Below are 22,694 nucleotides of genomic sequence, written 5' to 3' on the forward strand. Positions count from 1 at the left end.
ATAGAAACCAGTAGCTAAATTTTAAAATAATATTAAATTCTCTATATCATAAAATTAGTAATTTGTATTTTTATTATAATATATAGTTTATTTAAAGAATTAACAACTCTCAATTCACATAAAAATAGATGTGTTAACTATCATATATAATCTAGTCTTATCATTGTTTTTTCAAACAAGATGTTTCTAAGCAATTATGTCTTGGTTATTCGTTCCTTCACATTTCTTTGTATTCGTTTTATAGTCTTGATCAAATTTTAGTTTGAAGTATATAATTAGTTTTACATGTGCAGGTTATACAATAAATAAAATTGATTTTCAAATGACGAATGTGTATCGTATACCTATTGTTGGATTTGATACTTATAGAACATTACGATTTATAAATCAAGATTATTATTCGTTCCTTCACATTTCTTTGTATTCGTTTTATAGTCTTGATCAAATTTTAGTTTGAAGTATATAATTAGTTTTACATGTGCAGATTATACAATAAATAAGGTTGATTTTCAAATGACGAATGTGTATCATATACCTATTGTTGGATTTGATACTTATAGAACATTACGATTTATAAATCAAGATTATTATTGGATAATATGTACATATACATCGCATTCTAAGTAGAATGGACTTAACAAATATTAAAGGGTAAAGATACATAACACATAACTGATTATTGTTCTCTATATAGCCTTTCAAATTTGAAAAGACTGATGATACATTAAAGAACTTAATACATGCAAATGATACGTTATGTAGTGTTTATGTATTAACAACATTAATATTGAACATGATAAAATTAATCGAATATTCAACAACATTAGGGTTATATATCAACATCTTAAATAGAAATATGATATATTGCATAAAACAAAAAATTACTGTGACATGATGTATCAAATCAATGATGACACTGACAAAGGATAATTTAAGAATCAAAATAAATGAGACGAGAGAGGATAAATCTGAAAAACTAAAAAATGAAGGAAGTAAAGATTGAGAAGTGAAAATAGGAACATATTGAGTGAATGAAAATATAAAAAGATTGAGGGAGTGAAATAAGCAGTAAAAATAGAATGAGAAACGTCTAAAACTTTATTATGTATTCGGAGAATGAGGTTTGAAAGAAAAAAATAGGGATTTTAAAAATATTTTAAATTGGTAGGGAATAATAGAAATTATGAAAAATAAAAATGTGTATATAAGTAATTTATACTATAAAATTTGTATATACTTACTTTATTTGTTTATTCGCAAGCGAAATATATGCATGCGGGATATACAAATCACAACCTCCATTTGAATATATCTACCATGTTTATATATTTTCATACGAAATATACAAAATAGAATCTCCATAATAAATGAAACTATAGCTATAAAATACAATTACGAAACTATAGATATAAAACAATATTATATGATTATCTTGACTATTTGTGAAACTTCAATTTTTTATTTATTGGTCATTACCTAAATAGGACTCCCAAAAGTGGCTATATGTGACACTTTTCAAAAATACTACTAGCCCACAGGCCATTAGCATTTGAACACTGCCGCTGGGAGGCATTGGCGACTGCTAGACTAGTAGTGCGACGCAGCAGCGACCATGGAGCAAAGCCGCTGTAGCCTCCACAGAGGGCAGTACCTTGGCGAAATCTCTGCCCTCTGCTTTCTACACCTTCCGCCGGACTTCTCTTCACTTCCTTTTCTACTAGCTGGTTCGTTCTCTTTACTTCCCGCACTTGGTTTATTTCCTTATTCTGAAATCAAAGACATGTGCTTTTGTAATTGCTATTGCAAAATGCAGAAATTTGTTATTCTTTTGGTACTATCTTTCTACTGAATTGGTTGTAAGTATACAAGTAATGTCTGCACAGGAACTGGTTCACAAATTCTCGTTTATGATTTGATGTTTGGGAAATTGATAAAATCATTTGATGTATTCGATGGAATTCGTGTGCATGGAGTTTCGTTGGAGGCATTTAATGAACACTTATCAGATACACATATTACTTTTAAGATTGCAGTCTATGGTGAGAGGAGAGTAAAAGTTTTCAGCTTGCAAATTCAAAGGGTTTCTAATTCTCAAACTGAGCAACAAACATGTTTTGAGTTAACGTTAAGTCTCGTGGTCTTGCTGCCTAAGTTTACCCACTGGGTTTTGGATGTTAGCTTTTTGAAGGTAATTTTTTCCTTAATTATGAAATAGGTGCCTCCTGTGATGTTTTCTTAATTTTTTTGTGAGATTTATGCTTATCATGATACTTAACATGTGGTGGTAGTGGGATGCTTCTTCAAACAATGGTAGTAATTGTCTTGCTATAGGATGCAGTGACAATTCTGTACATATCTGGGATATGTTGAGGTGTTCTCTGCTTTCCACAGTAAGATGCTCAGGTTTGTTTGTCAATTCGTTTCCAGTTTCAATTTTTGTTTATTTTTTGAGCACTAAATGGTTGTTACAGATAAAGCAATGTATACCAGAGATAGTGCTAGCTTTTCTATTGTTAATTAGGAGACTTAATTCAACCATAGATGCCAGGGTTCATGCTTTTAACTTCTCCTCTTCATCTCATTTTTAGAGAAGTGTTTGTTGTACTCCATGAGGATTTGGGGCGACGATGTTGGATCTCTCCGCGTGGCATCTGGTACAATCTTAAATGAGGTACTAGTATTTAGTTATATCTTTTCCCCACTCTCTATCTTATCATATTGCCCTTGTTCCAGTATTTTGTCCAAACATATGATTATCTTGATACACTGCATATACGTTCATTTGTGTCAAAGAAATTTTTCCATCACCTTTTGATAATTTTTAACCCTAATTCTATCTATAAATAAATTAAAAAATATAATCAAAATAGTGTCAGATGCTAAAGTAGTTGGGATGGGCAAGATGAATTATTTGTCCAATTAGGCCTAATTTGTTCCAACTTCAAATTATTTGTCTTTAAAGGCGAGTAAGGGATTCTCTAAAACTAGATTTTCTCTAAATCAAACTTATTCCCACACAAACATACAAGAATAAATGAACTCTCAACGAATACCCAACATAATGTTATCATAACAACTACAACAAATTCTTTACTAGTTGACGTCATTTATATATATATATATATATATATAAGTATATGTGTATATGTATATGTGTATATATATATATTTTCAAATATGAAAATTTAGGAGATAATAGGTTTTTCGAGATAATTTCCCCACAAGTGATTTGATGTTTACCTACTTGCACCTAATATTTCCTTCTGCAAACCTGGAGACTGATTGAAACTCAGTAGAGACAAACAACATTCCTTGATTTTTTTTTTCAATTTTCCTAGCGTTCCTGGACAAAAAGTTACTCGCTATCCATGTTGGTCAGGGCCCAGGGGTTGCAAGTACTTGGTAGTATAGTCAAGGTGCATGCAAGCTTGCCTGGATACTGCCGTTATTCAAAAAATTGAAAAAGTGATTTGAGGTTAATCTCATCTCCTTTTGTCACTCATCTGACAATTGCACCTACAGACCAATGCATATGAAGGCCTTACGTGGGATATTTCTAAGTAATTTCATGCGACCAGTTCTCATTTAGTCCTTATGCATGCTATTGCACCACTTCTGTTTTTATCACCTACAATAATCTTAATATCATACTTATGGGTCGATCGGTGCATCTGGAAATTTACTTAGAGATGGCCATAGCACTATTTGCACCCTCAATTTGTTGTGATCATTTGCTAATCTTGACTAATCTTGTATGACCAGGCTTCCATCTTTACATGTTTAATCCCATGACATTCATCTCGTGGATATATTGGGCCTTACCAATCAAACATTCTCTCATATATAATATAACATCGTTGATCTCACATCTATACTATGAAATTGCATTTACTTTCTTAGGTATCATTTTATGCCATATCACTGCCATAACCCTCCTCTAATTCAACAATTTTGTCTTAATTCTGTTTAGCACATTTTCATATCTCATGCCATCCGCCTAGAAGAAAAGCCTTGATATTTGAATTTTTGCATTTAGGCACCACAGTTCTGTAATATTTCATTTGTCTTGTCTCCACTTGTTCACTTCACTTGAATGTATATTTTTTGTCTACATGTTTTTGTCCTAAAATCTTTTTTTAGTACATTTCCACGATTCCAGTTTTTTGACTTATTCCCTCACTCATAAGACACACGGTTAAAATTGTTTTGGTCTCAGAAAAGTTGAACACACTGGTTAGATTTTTTATTTTTGATGATCGAGAAATCAGTCTTGGGCTAACTTTAGGACCAACTGCTGCCCTTTGAGACTCGGTGATAATGGGTCGTCCCTCTACTCTTCTCCACTTAAATACAACTTTTAGTTTGCTGGTGCAGGCTCGAGCCTGTGACTCAAGTCACAAGTCCCTCAACCTTTGCCCCTTGAACAAAGCCGTGGGGGCTGCACTGTAGAAGTTTCTGTTGCACTTCTTAGACTATTTGGCTGAAAAACTTTCCTTTTGGATATTTTTGCACACTATAAACAGATTTTATGATTTTTTTCTACAGTTTTGGCTTGAACTTGGTTTAATTACTGTAGATATGCTCTATTTTAACTTCTGGTTCTGTGAAAAAATAATCATTCAGCCCTCCTTTTCGTACAGCACATACAAAGAGACCATTTCTTGTATGAGTCTCTTTTGATTACAGTTTCCATCAGAACAAATTTTTTTTATAACCGTGGTCTCCAAAACAACTTTCGCACAACTTGACCAATTCCACGGGATTTTTGCCACCTCCCACCAACATTTGGTACCAGGTAATTCTATCCACCAAGGTTAGGGCAGATACTGTGATTTGTGATTTGAACCCAAGACCTCATGATTCTCAACCCACATCATTGACCACTAGGCCACACCCTTGGGTGCTCTATTAGGACAAAATGATCACCTAATCATTTTGTAAATTGGCTCTGTTTAATGTGGTAACACCTTTTTTTGTGCTCATTGATATCTGCATGTCTTCCAACAGGCGCTTATTTTTCTTGATCTTGGTTTGGTAGGTTCTTGCTTGGAAAGTGGGTCGTAAAGCTGGTCCTGATGTTATTGGAAATCCTAATTTGATTTTGACCACTTACGAGGGTCTCCAGCTTCCTTATCAGCAATATGAAGCCATAAATATATGTAAACTAATTGGACATGAAGGTTCAATTTTCCGCCTTGCATGGTCAGCTGATGGATTTAAACTAGTATCTGTATCTGATGATCGCAGGTTCATATTTTTGTTATTGACACCTATGTTTATATTGAGCCATAGAAGCATTTAGTCAGCGATTTAGGTGGTTTATTCTTCTTTTTTGTTAGTGCAGTGCTCGTATATGGACGCTTGGTGCTGATGGTCCCAACCACGTGGTTGACGACTCAGTTTTATTTGGTCACAGTGCTAGAATTTGGGACTGCTGTATATTCGACTCTGTAAGTTCCATGTTCATTAAAGTACTTTGTAATTCACTCACAGTCTCACACATCATAGGGGAATATGCCTGCAATAGCAGATGTTCAAAGTAACTTTGCAACCTTATAACAAAAGCTGTATAAAATATCCTAAATCATTGTTATGGCTGGGGTTGACAGGACTCAGGAGAATATAGCTAGTCGGCTCAAAAACTTGTCCAGTGTCCCAGTTCCTTTAGAACTGATGGACTTCTCTTCTCAAAATGGGGAATTTATGATGTGGATAGATGGATAAGCTTGTAAAAAGAGAAGAGGAGAAGATTGCTCGTGCTTTGATTAAACTTATTCTCTAAAATGAAATCACTTTTTATTTAGCTTGACAAGTCCACAATGCTGTGATTGTCTAGAGCTGCTGCATTTTCTGATCTCACAAGAATATCTGTATGAATACAAATGCTTCTATATTTCCAATATTCGAATTTATTGTAATACTTGGGGAATAATCTAACAAGCATGAAATAAACCAAAAGCCTACCTGTAATCACATGTAAAGCCCTGTCATTGCAAGCCAAAATCTTCTATTTTCACATCAATAATGAAGACAATGTAACTCATAGGGTATTTTAGGAAGTCGAGAGCGCAACCACTGATTTTTTTTTTTAATGCTAGAAGTAGTTTTCCTTCGTCAGACAGTTCTGAGATATTCATGAGGTGGATCTTTTATGTTTTGATGATTCTATGTGGTAACTTTTTTTGGTAGAACTGTAACTTGTGATAGTTCATTAAGATTTTGTGCATTCTTTCCTTCCAATGTGGGACATGTGAGGATTGCTTCTAAGTATTTGGCTTTGTCTGATATGTGGGACTCTGCTTAGTTAATCATAACTGCTGGCGAGGATTGCACATGTCGTGTATGGGGAATGGATGGCACACAACTTACAAGAATCAAAGAGCATGTGTAAGTGTAAGCAAAGGTTCAGAATGGAAGTGACTTTTCAATTACGTTATAGTACCAATTAAATTATTATTTCTCATTTTTTATTTCATTAAAGTGACTTTATGTTCTATTGTGTTAATGATTTTCTTGCACTGTACCGCTTATAATACACTGGTTTCATAGGAGGTCTCCAGCATATCCTTAATGCTGATGAATATAACATTATCTTTGTCAAAAAAAAATAAAAATAGAATACACTGGTTTTATGATATAATTACTATTATCATATTTTATTGTTACAGCGGGAGAGGGATCTGGCGCTGTCTGTATGATCCTGATGCTGCACTCCTTGTGACTGCGGGGTTTGATTCTTCAATAAAAGTACACCGGCTGCAAGCATCATTTTCTAATGGATCAGCAGGAGGTACTGTGGAAGTACAAGACTCAACTGTCAAAAAGGAGGAATTTGCTCTTTATATTCCAAATTTTAGAGAGCATGTTGGCCTCATGAACAGGTATATAGCAACTAGAAACTGAAATGCATCTTGTTTATCCCTAGAGTTGTGTACCTTGTGTGGGAGGGGCAAAAGTTAAGGATTATGTTAAATTACTAAACCTTGAGTTTGTAAAGTTCAAATCCGATTAGAGACCAAAAGTTAGGCGATTTCTTCCAATCTCCTTAAAACATGGTGGGAAGGGTATCTGATTCTTGTTCTGGTGGAAGGAGGCAAGTATCCAGTGAAATAGTCGATGTGCGTGCATGTTGATCGGAAACCATTGTTATAAAAAAAGCTTTTGGCCTGATGTATTATATTTTTTTCAGGGGTACTTATTAAAAAGCAAGTTGTATTTTCAATTTTCAGGAAATTTCCCTATATATCTCATGCAAGGCACCCTATCTTAGTTCTGGATAACTTACTTGTTCACACTTACACATGTGGTGCTTATTCACTGATTTAGGTTTATCAAATTTCATGCAGCAAAAGCGAATATGTAAGATGCTTGCATTTTTCTAGGGAAGATTCTCTTTATGTTGCCACAAACAATGGATATGTGTACCATGCTAAACTATATGCTGCCAAGGAGGTGAAATGGACTGAACTTCTTCATATTGGGGAAGAAGGACCAATAGTTTGCATGGACTTGTTGTCACACTGTTCTAATGTTACTAAAGATATTGAAAATTGGGTTGCTGTTGGCAATGGTAAAGGCACTATGATGATCGCCAAAGTTGTTGGTGATGTCTTGAATCCTAGAGTTGAACTCACTTCTACATGGTCAGCTGAACCAGAGAGGCAACTACTTGGAACTTATTGGTGCAAATCTTTGGGACCAATGTAAGTTATGATGATGCCAGAAGTCATAATGATTTGAGGAATGTTTATAATATTTAAATAGAAAATTGATGAACATTTTATAACTCTATGTTGCCTACTGCATGTTTACTTTTGGCATATAAGCTTGTTCCTTCAAGTACCATTATTATGCTATTGTCATGGACTCACACACACACACACGCACCTACAAACACATTTTAAAAATAAAATCTGCATCTATTTGTTGAATAAATCAGGGATAATTTTTCAGTTACGTATCTGATATGGTGAAAGCCATATACTCTGATGACCTTATCCTGTAGGTTCCTCTTCACTTCTGATCCTAGAGGCACATTGAAATTATGGAGGCTGTTCAACCCTTTGCCCTCTGTTTCTGACGATGTCATGAGAAGGTGTTGTGTATCCCTAATAGCGGAATTCAGCTCTTGCTTTGGGATGCGAATAATGTGCTTGGATGCATCCGTAGAGAATGAGGTCAATACACTTTATAGTTTATGTATTATGAAATTTAGCCATTTGTTCCTTCTCTCTTTCTCTCTCTATGACTTCAAATTTGTTTTTTTTTCTCTACGGCTTCAGACTTCATTTTCCTCTCTATGACTTCTAACATTTTTTGGGTATTACTCCCTCTTTCGCGAATGCCTATCTTACTTCCCTTGTGGATTTTTCCAAAATATTGTTCATTTTCCTTAAATGAAATATGAAAAGCTTTAATGCATTTTAAATATCAGCAGAAGTCTTACAGGACTTCTTCTATTCTTAATACAAAATTTTCCTTTATTCTATATTCTATGTCATGAAGGTCAATGTTTGACCCACAGGTTTCTCAATAAATATTAAAAAAAATCATATTATCAACTCTTATCTTAGTATTCCGGCAAAGTAAAAAAAAGACTAGCAAATCGGGACAGAGTAAGCTAGGAACTGTGCATATGGCTTCTTTACTGCGTTGCACATGTCTTCGACAATAAATTTGTATTCATAAAGTAGTATATATATATACTGAACAAGGTATATCGTCCCAAATAATTCTTGAATTACTCTGCTATGTGATTCTTAAGATGAAGTTTCTCCATACATATTGAGAGTCCCAGGGTTCCCATATGTTCCTACATAAGAGGGAGTTGCTTCCAATATGTTATATCTCCTTTTCTAGCTTTGCAAGACAATAATATATCTCGACTTTGTCTGTTTCAAGTTTGAACAACGGATCACTATGAAATATCTATTACTCAAGTAAGTATCAACATTCTTAATCTATTTCCTTTTTGTAGGTTCTAGTGTGTGGTGACATTCGTGGTAATCTTTTGTTATTTCCATTGCAAAGAGACATTCTATTTAGCATGTCTACAGCTTCAGAAATAAATATATCTCCCCTCAACAACTTCAGAGGAGCTCATGGAATATCAACTGTGTGCAGCATCTCCATTGCTAGTTTTAGTCCTACACAACTTGAAATTCATTCGGTAAGACTTGAATGGATGCTTGTTCAGTTTTATTAGTTATGACATTAATCAAATTGATGCTTGGGTTTGAGGTGATCTATTTTTTCTCTCTTTCTGATTTATTGAGTTAAGGATCTGTGATATTTCATTTTCAGGCCATTTTTGCTGATTTATATGATAAAGCTTTCAAAAACTAAATCAGAACTTAGTTAAAGACTTAAAGTAATGACAAAAATCTGTACCAAAGAAAAAATATGCAAAAGGTTGACCTTTATTAACCTCAAAAGATATCTTTCAGTCGTTACTTTTAAGTGTTACAGAGAGAATTCCTGCGTTATAACATTGACCAGAAGTACACATACACTTGAATGTCTCTAATTACATATCAGAGAGTATGTTTCCCTGATTAATTTTTTATATGTTAGATTAAGAAATTGAAAAGTTAGCATTAAGTGAGCTTTCTCCTTGTGCTTCTTCAAAGACTCTTCACACTGCATTTCTAGTAAATTCTAATCTTCTCCTATTCCATGCAAAGATAGATCAGAGAAAAGGTCATGATAAGAAATAATGCTATAAAAAAGTATAAACTATTGTCCTCGTGGCTTTTATCTAGTGATAAGAGCAATGTGTGGAGAAGGGCCGCTGGGCTGGGGAAGGACTATCATGTACAGAGTTTAGAACTGTGAGCCACTGGCCTCATGGATTTCTTTGTTGTCAAGAAAAAAAACGCATAAATGATCTTTTCAGACAGATTCTACAATATGCAGATGCATTGCATTTGTTAGTTTACTGCTAAAAAATAAGAACAATAATTAATTGAAGAAGTTAATTTTGATTAGTCCCTTGATCTTCAAAACAGTATATAATAATGCCTGATTTAAAAAATTCATGATAATGGAATAGTCAAAGTGTGACTAATTATTGAACTAAACTGCCAAAATGTCTAGGAAAAATACCAATAAGGTGTCCATAGAGTAAGAAAGGCTTTAAGAAGACACCTAACAATGAAAACCATGATATTTTTCAAAATTTTATTGCATATTTAGAAGAAAAATATTTTTTATTGCATCTATGTACCTTTTGTTCTTTATTTTAGTTGAACGTGGAAAGCCAAAGCCAAAATGTAGGCAATAATGTATGATTTAAATTAACATTTAATTCTTGTTTTGTAATATTTTTATTCAGAATACATTCAAAGAAGAGATACCGGCTAGAAATGAAGAGAAAATCAGAAGTTGAAATTATTTGGTGTCCATATCATTAACCCTAATAAATAATGAAATAAATAGAGAGGAATTGGAAGAAGAAGAAAACAAAAAACATGCTGATAGTTTCCCAAGAAATTTAAGAGTTTTCCATGTCTAATAAAGTTTTAAATGGCAACGTTTCACATGCGCTGAGAAGTATTGTCGAATTCAATTTTTATGGAGTCAAAACATTTAGGAGTGGAGAAGCCTAAGTTTAATTTAAAGATAATAAACAAATAAATGTTTAAAATAAATTTTACAAGTTGTACCAGATGCGTTGTCCATCGGAGTTTGTTTATGTATCCCTTAGAAACTTATTAACGTAGTGGTGCGCAAAAATGATAAAAAGAACATATCAAGTTATTCCCTTTCTCCAATAAAAGGGAGGAAAAAGAAAAATAATCACGTTATTCCTTGTGATTAATTACTTTATCATCTTTTTGTCCCTCATAAATGTTCAGAATTGTAGAAGTCTATATGAGATCATAAAAATCTACTTCAACATAAAATAAGGTAGAAAGTAAAGTTGAATGGGGATAGGCTCAAACAAAAATAAATAAACTCTATGTGGAGAAAAGGACACAATCTGTTTCTTGTGATATTTCTGTAGTATTATAATTCAATATTTGTCTAGGACTTATCTTTGTCTACCAAAAGAGGAGGAAAAAAGAAAGAAGACTTTTTTTTTCCAGTTTCTAATATGTAAGAGAACATGCATTCAAATTCATACATATAAATATGCCATTAATATTAGGAATTTCTTGGATTCATGGCCTGAAAGTACTTAAGGCAAGAACATGTGGTTGTGTTGTCCAGTGCATTAACTTTTTCTTTTGTTCTCTATTTTCTTCAGACCGGAGGAGATGGGTGCATATGCTACTTTGAACATGATAGAAGTCATCATAACTTGGAATTCATTGGAATCAAGCAAGTGAAAGAGCTAAGTACAATACGATCTGTCTTCACTAATGCTGACCAACAAGATGATTTACCTAGTGGCAGCTGTGCGATAGGATTTTCTTCATCAGACTTTATCATATGGAATTTAATTTCTGAGACAAAGGTACTGTCTCTCTTTCCTACTCGGTCAATATTTTGCTCCTTTTCTTCCTCTCTTCCACATCATGAAGATCTACATATGCTGGAATAGGTTTTGCAAGTAACTTGTGGTGGATGGAGGCGCCCTCATTCTTATTTTCTTGGTGATGTACCAGAGATGAAAAATTGCCTTGCATATGTCAAGGTATAATCTTTTCCAAATCTATCGGTTTCCTGTTCCACGATGGATTTTTAAAGTATATGAAGTGATCATACTGGCAAAAGCAGGTTTAGTCCAGAATGCTTAGGGAAGTAAAAATGCACGACTTGTATAAGTAGTTATAGCTGTCCTCAAAATAATAACTCTTCTAATAACTGGATTGATATCCTGACCACTCTATAGCTCTTTCTTTGCAGGATGGAGTCATTTATGTTCATAGACACTGGGTGACCACTAATGAGAGGGTGATGTATCCCAAAAATTTTCATCTGCAATTCCATGGCAAGGAGATACATACCATATGTTTTATCTCTCGAGATTCATTGTGCAGTCTAAATGAAAAGCAGGACACTTTTTCTGAGATGATTTGGGTTGCAACAGGTTGTGAAGATGGAACTGTGAGATTGACAAGGTATGATGCCATACATCTATTTCATCCTGGGCAACAATTTTTAAAATTTTTTTGTTTAAACTATTTCCCTACCTAGTACCTATCTGAGCTTCCTTCTATTGATCTTGATATCTGCACATTTCTTTGTTTTTGACTTTTAGAAGTTCTATGGCAAATTAGTTATTTTTGCTGATGTCTCAGGTATGCTTCAGAAACTGAAAATTGGTCAACTTCCAAGCTGCTTGGTGAACATGTTGGTGGATCAGCTGTGAGATCTTTATTCTTTGTCTCAAGGCTACATAGAATGGTGCTGGATGCAAATGACGTGCATGAGAGTGTAAACAGTGAAAAATGGTTCTTAGAGGACCCAGAGGATTGTTCTTTACTAATATCAGTAGGTGCAAAAAGGGTAGTAACTGCTTGGAAACAAAAAAATAAGATGAGAATAAGGGAAGAAGGAACCCTTGGCACGGAGTGCAATATTAAAAATGATTTACATTTTCACGGTTCATCATTATCTGCATCTTTCCAGTGGCTTTCTACTGATATGCCAACCAGAGAAAGAAATAATGGAAAACAACAAATCAAAAAAGTTAGAGAAACAGTCGAAAACAGCGGATCATTTTCCTCAGAAGACAAGAGAAGCTATTCAGAATCATGCCTTCCAGATATATTTGAAAATGATTGGAGATATCTCGCAGTTACTGCTTTTCTTGTTCAGGTTGCAGGCATCAGGTCAGTAAATCAACAGTGATCACTATCATTTTCTGTAAAATTAGGTGAATATGATCAAATCGCCTCCTGTTTATATCATCTGCAGGTGTTCAGTCTGTTTCGTAGTTGTTGCATGTTCAGACGCCACAGTTACACTACGAGCTCTTATATTACCCTATCGACTCTGGTATTTACATGCATTATCTCATCATGTCCTAATAACAATGCCTTGTATTCTCGTTATGCAGAGAACATGCTTGTTCTCTTGTTTCTGACCCGGTTGCTTGTTTTCCAATAACTATTTCAGGTTTGATGTTGCTTTGTTGACTCCTTTGTCATCACCGGTGCTTGCTTTGCGACATATAGTTGTTCCTTCATGTCCCCCAGTTCAAGGTTGTTTTATTACTTAGGTTTAGTTGTTTATCAACTCTTATCAAATTTTGTCTCTGTATGATCTATAGGTTATGATTGCTTTTTAAGCATAGTAATGTTCCCAAAGGCATTTCAACAACGATCGTAGTCACATTCAAATTCTCCATTGATTAGTTCAAACTAGGAAGTTAAATAAAACTTAAAAGCTGCTTATATAATCAAAGTTAGACGTGAGCACAATGGCTTCACTAGCCTTCTTGATCTTCTTCTCAGTGTCTTTTTTTATTATTTATGAAGTGGTATTAATAGAGGCATCAAGAAGATGCAAAAATTACAAGATGTGGCATTGTAAGCTTACAAAAATTCACTGGCTGACTGTACAAACTATATAAGCTAGAACCAGTGAGCTAATAAAGTCCTGAAATTGCTCTGCATTAGAAGTAGGTACAGACTGCACCAACTAAACAGATTGACAAAGCACCTTGCCTTCAGAATACCTAATGAAGTTGACTTCCCATCAAAACATCTCCTATTCCTTTCTACAAGATACACCAAAATATACGATCAGGGATCATGATCCAGATCATCTTGATGGCTTTGTCAATTCCCATAGAATCCAACTCTCATAAGCATCGTTAATTGAGAGGGTTGTGGTTCATTTATGACAAAATAGAAAAAAAACATGTTCCAAATTTTAGATGAGCTTGGCCTTCACCACCACAGGCTGGGAGAGTGGCAAACACCCTTGCTCATGATCTATTGAAGTAACTGAATTGGCTAATACTGATTAAGTAAGCACTGTCCTCACTGTCAGCTGCCTTTTCCTTCACCTTTTGATGGATGAGAGCTTAGGGTTGTCTATATTTTTGTTTTGGATAGCTTGTAGAAGCACTGTATACCTACCTTTCTGAAGTAACCCGAATGCACTCGTCAAAGGGGATGCTTTTATGGTCTCCCTCTCTTTAATTCTATGTGAAAGTGACATTACCATTCTCAAAAAAATAAAATAAATCTATGTGAAGGTGTTTGATTAAGCAAGTTCAAGAAAGGAAGTTCGTAAACATGCCGAGACATTTTAGTGGTGATAAAATCATGTCATTAAGTGTAAGTCTAAACTCTAAAGTTAAATGGTTGCGAGGTATAGTAAATTGTCATTTTCGAACAGACTAGAAAGAAGTGTCTCATAAAATGGCACAGAGGGAGTAAGATATAAGATGGGCTGGTATTGTTGATCTAGCTACTTTCATATCATGCTTCACAAACTATCATACCTTCTATACTTTTATTTGTTTATTTTTGTCTTTGTGATGTTTTATTTTAGTTTATCTTCAAACCTTCAACTCTTAGATCAGCGCGCTTTTCCTCTATATTTGATCTTTGACTCATCACACACTGAAGATCTGAGGGAGGTAATGAAGCAACTTATATGTCGTACCAGCGAGAAAAGTTTTTTTTTGGGGGGGGGGGGTTTCTGGTATAAAAGAGAGAATAGCTATTACTTTGTGAGTGGGGTTCATCATATATGCATTTGGTCATGGTGGACAAGATAATAGAGCTAAAAAAGATTAGAGAAATAAGGTGTATCACATAATTAAGATGGGAGTAAAGACATGTACGTGAATCCACATGTGAGACCAAGGCACATGCCATGGGTACCAAGTAAGAAAGAGAGACACCCTCTGTATGAAATGGCTATTTAGAAGACATGCTTAAGTTTTGTGGGATTTTCTGCTTGAGCACTAGATATAGTGATGAACTTTTCCTTCATAAAATAACATAGAGAGAGAGAGAGAGAGAGAGAGATGCGAGCAGACGAGCTAGTAGGTAGGGCCACAGAGGTTTTAAGGCACCAGGAAAAGCAATTTTAACTTCCTTTAGAGCGATCATGACCACAGCTTCTGCAGAAACATGAAAACATATTACACTGTGCATTTTAATACCGATACTGGTTATATTCTCGATATGTTCTACCAAAAGGAGAGGAGAGGAGAGGAAATTTCTCATCTAGAAATTTGAAAAATAAAAAACATTGGTGCTGTGTGATTTATGTCTGAGAAAAATATGCAATTCAATGTATTCAAAATACAAAGATATTTTCCTGAAATACTAACGCAAATAAACTAATGAAAAAAAATGTGCTTGGAATTACACGTACAGTATTAAATTAAACATTCTGGTAAAGCAAAAAAGCTGAACTGTTTTTTGTTTTTTTCAATTCTGGTGTAGAGAACTATATAGATAATGCAGATCAATGGTAGATTTTTTTGACTCCTTGTAAAAAACAAGGCTCCCTGTAATTGTACATGTTTTGGCTTTTGATTACAAGTACCAATTTGGTGCTGATGAGTGGAATACACTGTTATCCTTTATTAAAAAGCTAAAAAAGCAAAAAAGATCTTTTAATATGGAGTCTTCTCAAAGGAATTGAATTTACAAATTAGCAACATGCGGGAAATTTTGCAAGAGACCAGTAAGTTTTTATGTCAATTCTGTGTTCTTTAGACATAGTAGTATATTGACACTTAAAGGTTGTCAGCCTTCAGGGATTTTGATGAGACCTCTACTGGTATTTTCGGCACAACTGCTACTAATTTTACTTTATGTTGTCAAACGGAACTGTTGGAGTGGTTCTTCTTCTTTGTAGGAACAAATTACTTCTTCCTTTATGGGTGACAAAAAAAATTCTAGTTAGTATTTTTTAGGTTGTGGTCTTTATGTTGCTACTTCCTCTGTTCCAATTAAAGTGTCTTACTTTCCTTTTTGGCCTGTCCCCAAACGGTGACTCTTTCTCTATCCAGTTAATTTTTCAATTCCAATATTCTACCTGGCAAGTTTAAGACCACAACATTTAAAGTAGTACACACATCTTTAATTCAATACCATAAGATTCAAAAGTCTTCCTTTATTTCTTGAACTCCGTATCCAGTCAAGCCGAGACACTTAAACTGGGACAGAGGGAGTACTACTTAAGGAGTTACAGGTCTTTACTTGGTACTACTTAAGGAGTTACAGATGTTTAATTGCATTAATATTCTTGTAGAGAACTCATACAGTTTTTGTTCCTTTTTGTGAGATTAGAGGTTGGTGAAAATTCCTCTGTTTCATATATCTTTCTTTCGTGCCATTAATCTGATTGAAATCTTGATTTTGCAGGCACTATTCAGTTTGGAAGTCGGTATATTATTATTAGCGGATCTACTGATGGAAGTATTGCCTTTTGGGATCTTACTGATCATGTTGATAAATTTATGCAGCAATTATCAGCAGTTCAGATCGGAAAAGGTCTAGACAGTCAGAAAAGGCCACGTACGGGTAGAGGAAGCCAAGGTGGACGACAATGGAGATTCTTGGGCAGTCAAGTTTCTAATAAAACAACAAGTGATGAACAATTGTCAGAAGTTCCTTTCTCAAGGGAAAAGCCAGATAATGGTTTTTGTGCAACAACTGTCACAGGAACCAGCAAAAATGTGCAACATCATGCTTTGCAAGGGATTTCCCATTCGGTAGAAAACACACATGTATTTTCTCCAGATACCCCCACTAGGATTAAGGAAGTATTACAGAAAGCATGTCCCCTGCATGTCTTCAAAGATGTTCACCAATCAGGGGTTAACTGTCTTCATGTTTCAGACATAGATGGTCCTGAAGTTTCTGATCGGAGGTTTACATTTTATATTCTGAGTGGGGGTGATGACCAGTCACTTAACTGTCTTAGATTAGATTTCTCTCCGACATCAATGAGGCAGAGTTCTGAAAATTCGACTTTGGAGCAAAATAGCACCAGCACATCACAGAATATAGGTGGTGATGTTCATAATTATCAAGTGGGAAATCATGATATTAAATTTATGTTGCATGATAAAATCTCCTCAGCTCACAGCTCTGCCGTTAAAGGTATACGTTCAGATTTATTTTTTAATTAAATGTGCATACTTGTCTTTCATCTTCTTTTTGTTTTGGGTCGTGAATTTTCATTGAGTCATTTATCTGCACTAGAAAGTGCTAGCTGTTTATCTTGCACGGTCTAAGTTGCACGGACTCTTCGCTTTTGATGCCACACCCATGTCAAATTATACACTACTTTTTAAGAATCCAGCATGTACCCACACTGACATTGTTGAAGAGTCCGAGCAACATAGTTCATGGTAGATAGGTGCTATGGTCCTGAAAAAATTATATAACTATAGAAGAGGGATAGTGTAAACCCAGATTTGGCCTTTATCCTGAAGGTTCGCTAAAAAAATCATGTCCTTAATTCTTGCTTCAATGATTGGGTGTCCAACTTGTACACAAGCGCGAGTTTATTTTTCTATCATATCTTTCCATAGAGAGTCTGCACCTTGTGTGTCAAATCTGATTTCACACATCTTGCTGCCTTCGGTGTCAAGTTTCTACCAGCTGTTTCCTTTTGAGATTCCTGTGTCATGTTTTAAATGTAAAACCATTCAAATGTGATCCAACAATTTGGCTTCATTCACCCATTTTGAATTAGTTAATGTTGAACTTTTAAAGAGAAAAATATATAGTTTGTAAGCTTATTTGGCTCTATAGAGCCAATAGAAATCTATATTTATGCTTATACCTATTTAAATGAGTACTGACAAAATTATGTCAATATTTTTCTTAACAAAATGAATACTCTTATAAAGTATTTTCTGTGTTCTCCAAAGTCCTGTATTTCATTTTTTACCAACATCAATTCTATGAAACAAGAAAGCAGAGATAATGATTGTAAAAGAGATGTAATTGGGGAAAATACTTGAAGCTCTTTCTGGCCCTATCCAACCTTATGTACATTTTTCACTTGCTGCTTCCCTTAGGATCATTTGTTGTATCTATCCAAATGTTTGAGCTACTTTACTTCTTTTTTTTTTAAAATTATTTAATCAACCTCATTTTTGAACTATTGTAATGCACAACTTATTCTTTCCGACCCATTGAAGGCCTACTCTCTTTTGGCTTACTGAAATTCCACCAGCACTTTTCGCTCTCCCATCCATAAAAGAATTAAACCCAGGGTAAAGAGATCCTGCTAAAAAGAAAAATAGAGCAAAGAGGTTGTTGTACCGAGGCTCCTGATAACTATGGCTAAAGATGTGATTGGTGCTAGTAATGAAGACTTTGCACTCTCATTTCTAGCTGGTTATACATGATATTTGACTTGAGATTGCAGAGAGCTAAAACTTATGAAGTTGGCGCTAGGCCTAATTTCTGGACATGGGAGATGGATAGTACTGAACTTATAGTAGTTATGGAAATGATGATAGAAATAGCTGCCAAAACGGGGTGAAGGTATTTCACTGAATTTATCCTTACTAGATCAGCATATACCAAGAAAGGGGTACTGTTTGACAAGCAAAAAAGGGCTCCCTTGATATGAAGGATAACACTGAGAAAGATCAATTACAGAAAAATCTGTCATGCAAAAACAGCCCCTCCTTACCTTTTCCATGCCTTACCTCATTCCATCATAAATTCTGATGCAACTTATCCTTTTGGACCTAATGTAACAAACTACTGGAGTCTCCAAATAAAGACAACACAAATCTGAACCGAATAAAAAAAACTTGAAAAGTAAGTTTTGTTTTTGTGGTATTTAACAGAATTTTGTGTAAAATGAGAAAGTACTTGTATTTCTAAATCATGTCTATAGTTATTCTCTCTCCTGTTCGTTATGCATTGCCCACACTCACAAGACACCAATTGTTACAAGAAGTTGCCCTCCTATCATTTTCTCCATCTATATGCTCATTACCCATTGATTACTATCAGAATTTTTATTTTTTTTGGTCAAATGACAAAGATACAATCATCAATTGCACATAGTAGACTTGGAGCTGATGTTAGTCTTGTTCTTTGCAGGTGTTTGGACAGATGGTCGTTGGGTATTTTCTACTGGTCTTGATCAGCGCATCAGGTGTTGGCATCTTGAACAGCGAGGCAAATTAACTGAACACAAACATATGGTTGTTAGTGTACCAGAGCCCGAGGCATTGGATGCTCGGGTCTGTGGAAGGTGGGTAATCCTTTCTTTCATGCTTGACTGTTGGTTTTCTTATTTAATCTTCCATTTTTCACTTTCTGCAAACCAACCTCCACCTATCTTTTCCCCTTGCTTTAAAATAAGATCGCCTGCATGTCTTATTCAGGAACCATTATCAGATTGCAGTCGCTGGGAGGGGAATGCAAATGTTTGATTTTTTCGCACCTGATGACATGAAGGATGGAAACTAAGGTTTTTACGTTATTGTATCACAAATTTTGAGGAATACAAAGTGGATGAGTTTCCTCTGTTTTGAGTAAGAAGTATGAAAACACATACAAGTTTTCTCTTGTAGCATATGTTATTATACATACAAGAAATTCTTATTTCTTTTAGACTGTATCATTAATATTTGGTACTACGGCATTTAGAAGGTAAATTATATGGGGTACCAACGATTACTGCAATACTTGTCACAAGAAAATACTCTTGTATGTTTTAGTTATTAGGTAGCTTTTGCAGGCCAAGAAAACACTAGTGGTTAGTGAGATACGAAAGAATTTGTATAATATCCTGAGGCATCTTAGAAGGTGAAACTTTTGATGTACCTTTCACCATTAGCATTGTAATGGTCGTATTGCTGCTGATGTTCAATTTTCTTCTGCTTGTTAACAATGTAAAAGAATTCTGTTATTGTTGTGTGATTATTTTGGATGGATTTGGTGTTAACAGGGTATGCGGGTGTTAAAAGATGGTATTTATAGTTCATCCATAAATGACCGAACTGTCTGTTTTGGTGTGTGTTTTTATAGGCTATCCTATTTGGTGTTTAAGATTTAGGAAGTGTTCATTTTGATGCCAGACTAGATGCTATCTTGTTTCGTTCTATTGGTTTTTTCTTTTCCATCATCGATTTGATAGGTGGGATTTATCGCGTAGTTTTTGAGCTGAATGTAGTAGTAGTACTCGAGTGATGTTGTTGATAAGTAACTCTCCACTTTATTGTTTGATTATGCTCGACGAGGAGCCCGACACTAAAACGGACATTGAATCCTAAACACCAAAAGGGATCTTCTCCAAAAACACACAACAAAACGAGCGATTCATCCTTTATTGGCGAATTACAACTATCATTTTTAACGTCATAAGTTAACTTCAAATTCATTCAAACTAATATTACACAAATTTGAAAGATAGTCTGCCCACAATGGGCGAACTACAATTCTTTTTTTGTTAACCCCTCACGTGAATCTATATCTCTTTCTTCAATAATAAATATGAGTTATTCACTTCACAATTCCTTATTCATCTTCTATTTTTTAAAACTTTACATTTTGAGTTTTGAAATTTGACAATCATGTCTCAAACAATCTGAAAGTATGTTTTATCAAATCGAAACGGATGGTTTTAAATGCAAAAGGTATTGTAAAATGAAAACATTGAGGATTCCCCGGTTGTAAGTTTTGGAGTTGTCCACGTTCAAAGGTAAAAACATTAAGTTGTTAATTCACTTCAATATATTTGGATATTCACTTGATTTCTCGAACATTTTGGGGAAATGATGGATGCGATTATTTTCGATAGACGTATAGAAATGAAATGAAAATTGCTCCAGGTCGCATGGCTCAACAATGTAGCTCAAGTAGGAAACCTGGTCAAAAGAAAAAATCGCTGTCCATATCTAAGTAGTGAAATTTATTTTATGCTGAAAAAAAAGACTTGAACTTGCTCAATATACTACATAAAAGCCCAACCAAAAGAGCAGGTGTGACATAGAGCTGGAGAAGATTGAATATAAACACATTATCCTCTTTCTGCTTCAGTACACAACGAGATTGTTGATTCTTTCAAAGAGGTTGAAGGAAAACAAAAAGTAAGGCGACATCGATCACTCACTCAATAACAAAACCAAGAACATAGAGATATAGTGAATGATGAAAAATCCCTTCATTTTGTGTATATGGATTGAATGTCATGTAGTATGCAATGCAGCCAAAATCCATAAAGATAAAGATAGGTAGTAGATGAGATAGCTTGATAGAAGAATCCACCTCAATGGTCCTATTCCCAAACAAAAAAAAAAGAGCAAAACCTAAGTTAAGATTAATCAAGAATATCAAGTGTAAGCATATGTTTTGAGTGATGAGTGTGGAGACTAACCTGTACAAGCTACAAAAGAAAGCAAGAATAGAAAGGCCACTGGAAGAAAAGCTATTGTAATTGATTTTCTTACTCTAGTACCACTTTTCATTTCCAAAAAAAGTATGAAGTCACAAGGAACTTGAATGTTGTATAAGTGGATAAATGTGGAGTGTGAGTTTAGTAGATGCCTAATGATGAATAAGGTTTTTCATTGCATTTATGTACGCATGTAAAGAGAGAGAGAGTAAAAAAAGAAAAGGTTGTGGGCGCGTGTCAGATCCTATATGTTTTGTAGGATTCAACACATGTGTCAGTATTTTTGAAGAGTCTGAAAGACGGATATAATATACTGATGATATTTAATGATCATTTTTTTAATTTTTGACGATCAATTTATCACAACCTTTTATTTATCTGAATATCTTATTGGTTTCTTGATGTGCGTGAATGCCTTTATGTCTTTATTTTAAGTAATTTTCCACAATTCCCATTACTTAGATTAAGACAGAAACAGTGATGTGGGCAGGACTATTATTAATGGAATCAATGGTAAGACTGGGTACTGAGGGTAATAGAGAATCCAAGAGTGTATGCCCATATAAAATTTATATGATAACAAGTTATTTAATGGTGGAAAAGGATAGGCTATTCTTTGTTTTTTTGTGGAGTGGCAGGCCAAGGATAATGGTATGGCCACATCAACAATTTCCACTAAATCTGCACTAAACCACAAAATTGGGCTTATTCTGGATTTAAATATGATATATTTAGCCTTTTTGAGGTTTTTAAAATTTAATTAAATTTAAGATTTAATATATACGTATGAAAAGTTAATATTTAATCTAATACACAATATAATTTATCGTGTTCAGCTGATTATGCTTTAACGTGTATAATTTAGATAAACTATCTCTAGTGTTTTCAAAGTGTCTGGTCTTAAATTTTTATCTCCGCAAATTTTTAATTTTTTCTTTAAAGATGATCTTAACTTGAAAAAATAACTTAAAAATTAAAATAACAACTTACACCTCGCGGGCAACATTTTACACTATATTGTTAAATCTTACTTATAACTCTTGCCTTAGAAGCAAAATCTTAGCTTAGGGACTTTAGCAAAAACTAACTTATGCACTATTTTCACCAAGTGTAATTTATGGGTATTCTATAACTTTTGTCTTAGAGGCATAACATATCTTGGGAGATTTTAAAAAAGTTATGCTTCATGGGCAATACTATTTCGATACGTCTAATTTATGAGGTACTCAATAACTTACACCTTATAGGCAAAAGTTAAAACTTATGTCTAATGGATAATAAGTTCTAATTTTTACCTATAAGACAACTTTTGATCAATTGTATAGGTTCGCTGTCTTTAAATGTCCTGAACGTCTGCTTTATGGGCAAAAATTTGTAACAAGAGGGGCAAAATGGTAAAACAT

General features: G+C 34.4%; 1 protein-coding gene and 1 long non-coding RNA gene across 4 annotated transcripts; one reads left to right on the plus strand and one right to left on the minus strand.

Annotated features, from left to right (window-relative positions):
* Nucleotides 1-1,510: 1,510 nt before the first annotated feature.
* LOC107008348 lies at nucleotides 1,511-19,827 on the plus strand. 3 transcript variants are annotated; one of them, XM_015207343.2, is made up of 20 exons: nucleotides 1,511-1,724; nucleotides 1,884-2,188; nucleotides 2,289-2,403; nucleotides 2,589-2,671; nucleotides 5,039-5,247; nucleotides 5,345-5,450; nucleotides 6,305-6,387; nucleotides 6,669-6,881; nucleotides 7,347-7,703; nucleotides 8,006-8,177; nucleotides 8,978-9,169; nucleotides 11,249-11,458; nucleotides 11,546-11,638; nucleotides 11,851-12,065; nucleotides 12,246-12,779; nucleotides 12,865-12,945; nucleotides 13,066-13,151; nucleotides 16,284-17,024; nucleotides 18,993-19,146; nucleotides 19,280-19,827. In XM_015207343.2, exons 1-20 carry the CDS (start codon nucleotides 1,613-1,615, stop codon nucleotides 19,362-19,364), a joined length of 4,146 nt encoding a protein of 1,381 aa, XP_015062829.1. In that variant the 5' UTR covers nucleotides 1,511-1,612; the 3' UTR covers nucleotides 19,365-19,827. The 3 variants fall into 3 exon arrangements, with proteins under 3 accessions (XP_015062829.1, XP_015062830.1, XP_027769891.1); XM_015207344.2 differs by having other exon boundaries at nucleotides 2,034-2,188; XM_027914090.1 differs by having other exon boundaries at nucleotides 1,577-1,724; nucleotides 2,027-2,188.
* Nucleotides 19,828-20,768: 941 nt separating this feature from the next.
* Nucleotides 20,769-21,542, minus strand: LOC107027950. The gene is made up of 2 exons (XR_001457781.2): nucleotides 21,274-21,542; nucleotides 20,769-21,174 (listed from the first exon to the last, which is right to left on the minus strand). It is a non-coding gene; the product is annotated as an uncharacterized LOC107027950 (long non-coding RNA).
* Nucleotides 21,543-22,694: the final 1,152 nt, after the last annotated feature.

This window comes from Solanum pennellii, chromosome 1 (assembly GCF_001406875.1).
Source record: "Solanum pennellii chromosome 1, SPENNV200".
NCBI classification, from domain to species: domain Eukaryota; kingdom Viridiplantae; phylum Streptophyta; class Magnoliopsida; order Solanales; family Solanaceae; genus Solanum; species Solanum pennellii.

Coding starts and splice junctions, on each gene's coding strand:
- LOC107008348 (XM_015207343.2), top strand. CDS start 1,613: ATGGAGCAAAGCCGCTGTAGCCTCCACAGAGGGCAGTACCTTGGCGAA. Junction 2,672..5,038: donor CTGGTACAATCTTAAATGAG/GTACTAGTATTT, acceptor TTGGTTTGGTAG/GTTCTTGCTTGGAAAGTGGG. Junction 8,178..8,977: donor ATGCATCCGTAGAGAATGAG/GTCAATACACTT, acceptor TCCTTTTTGTAG/GTTCTAGTGTGTGGTGACAT.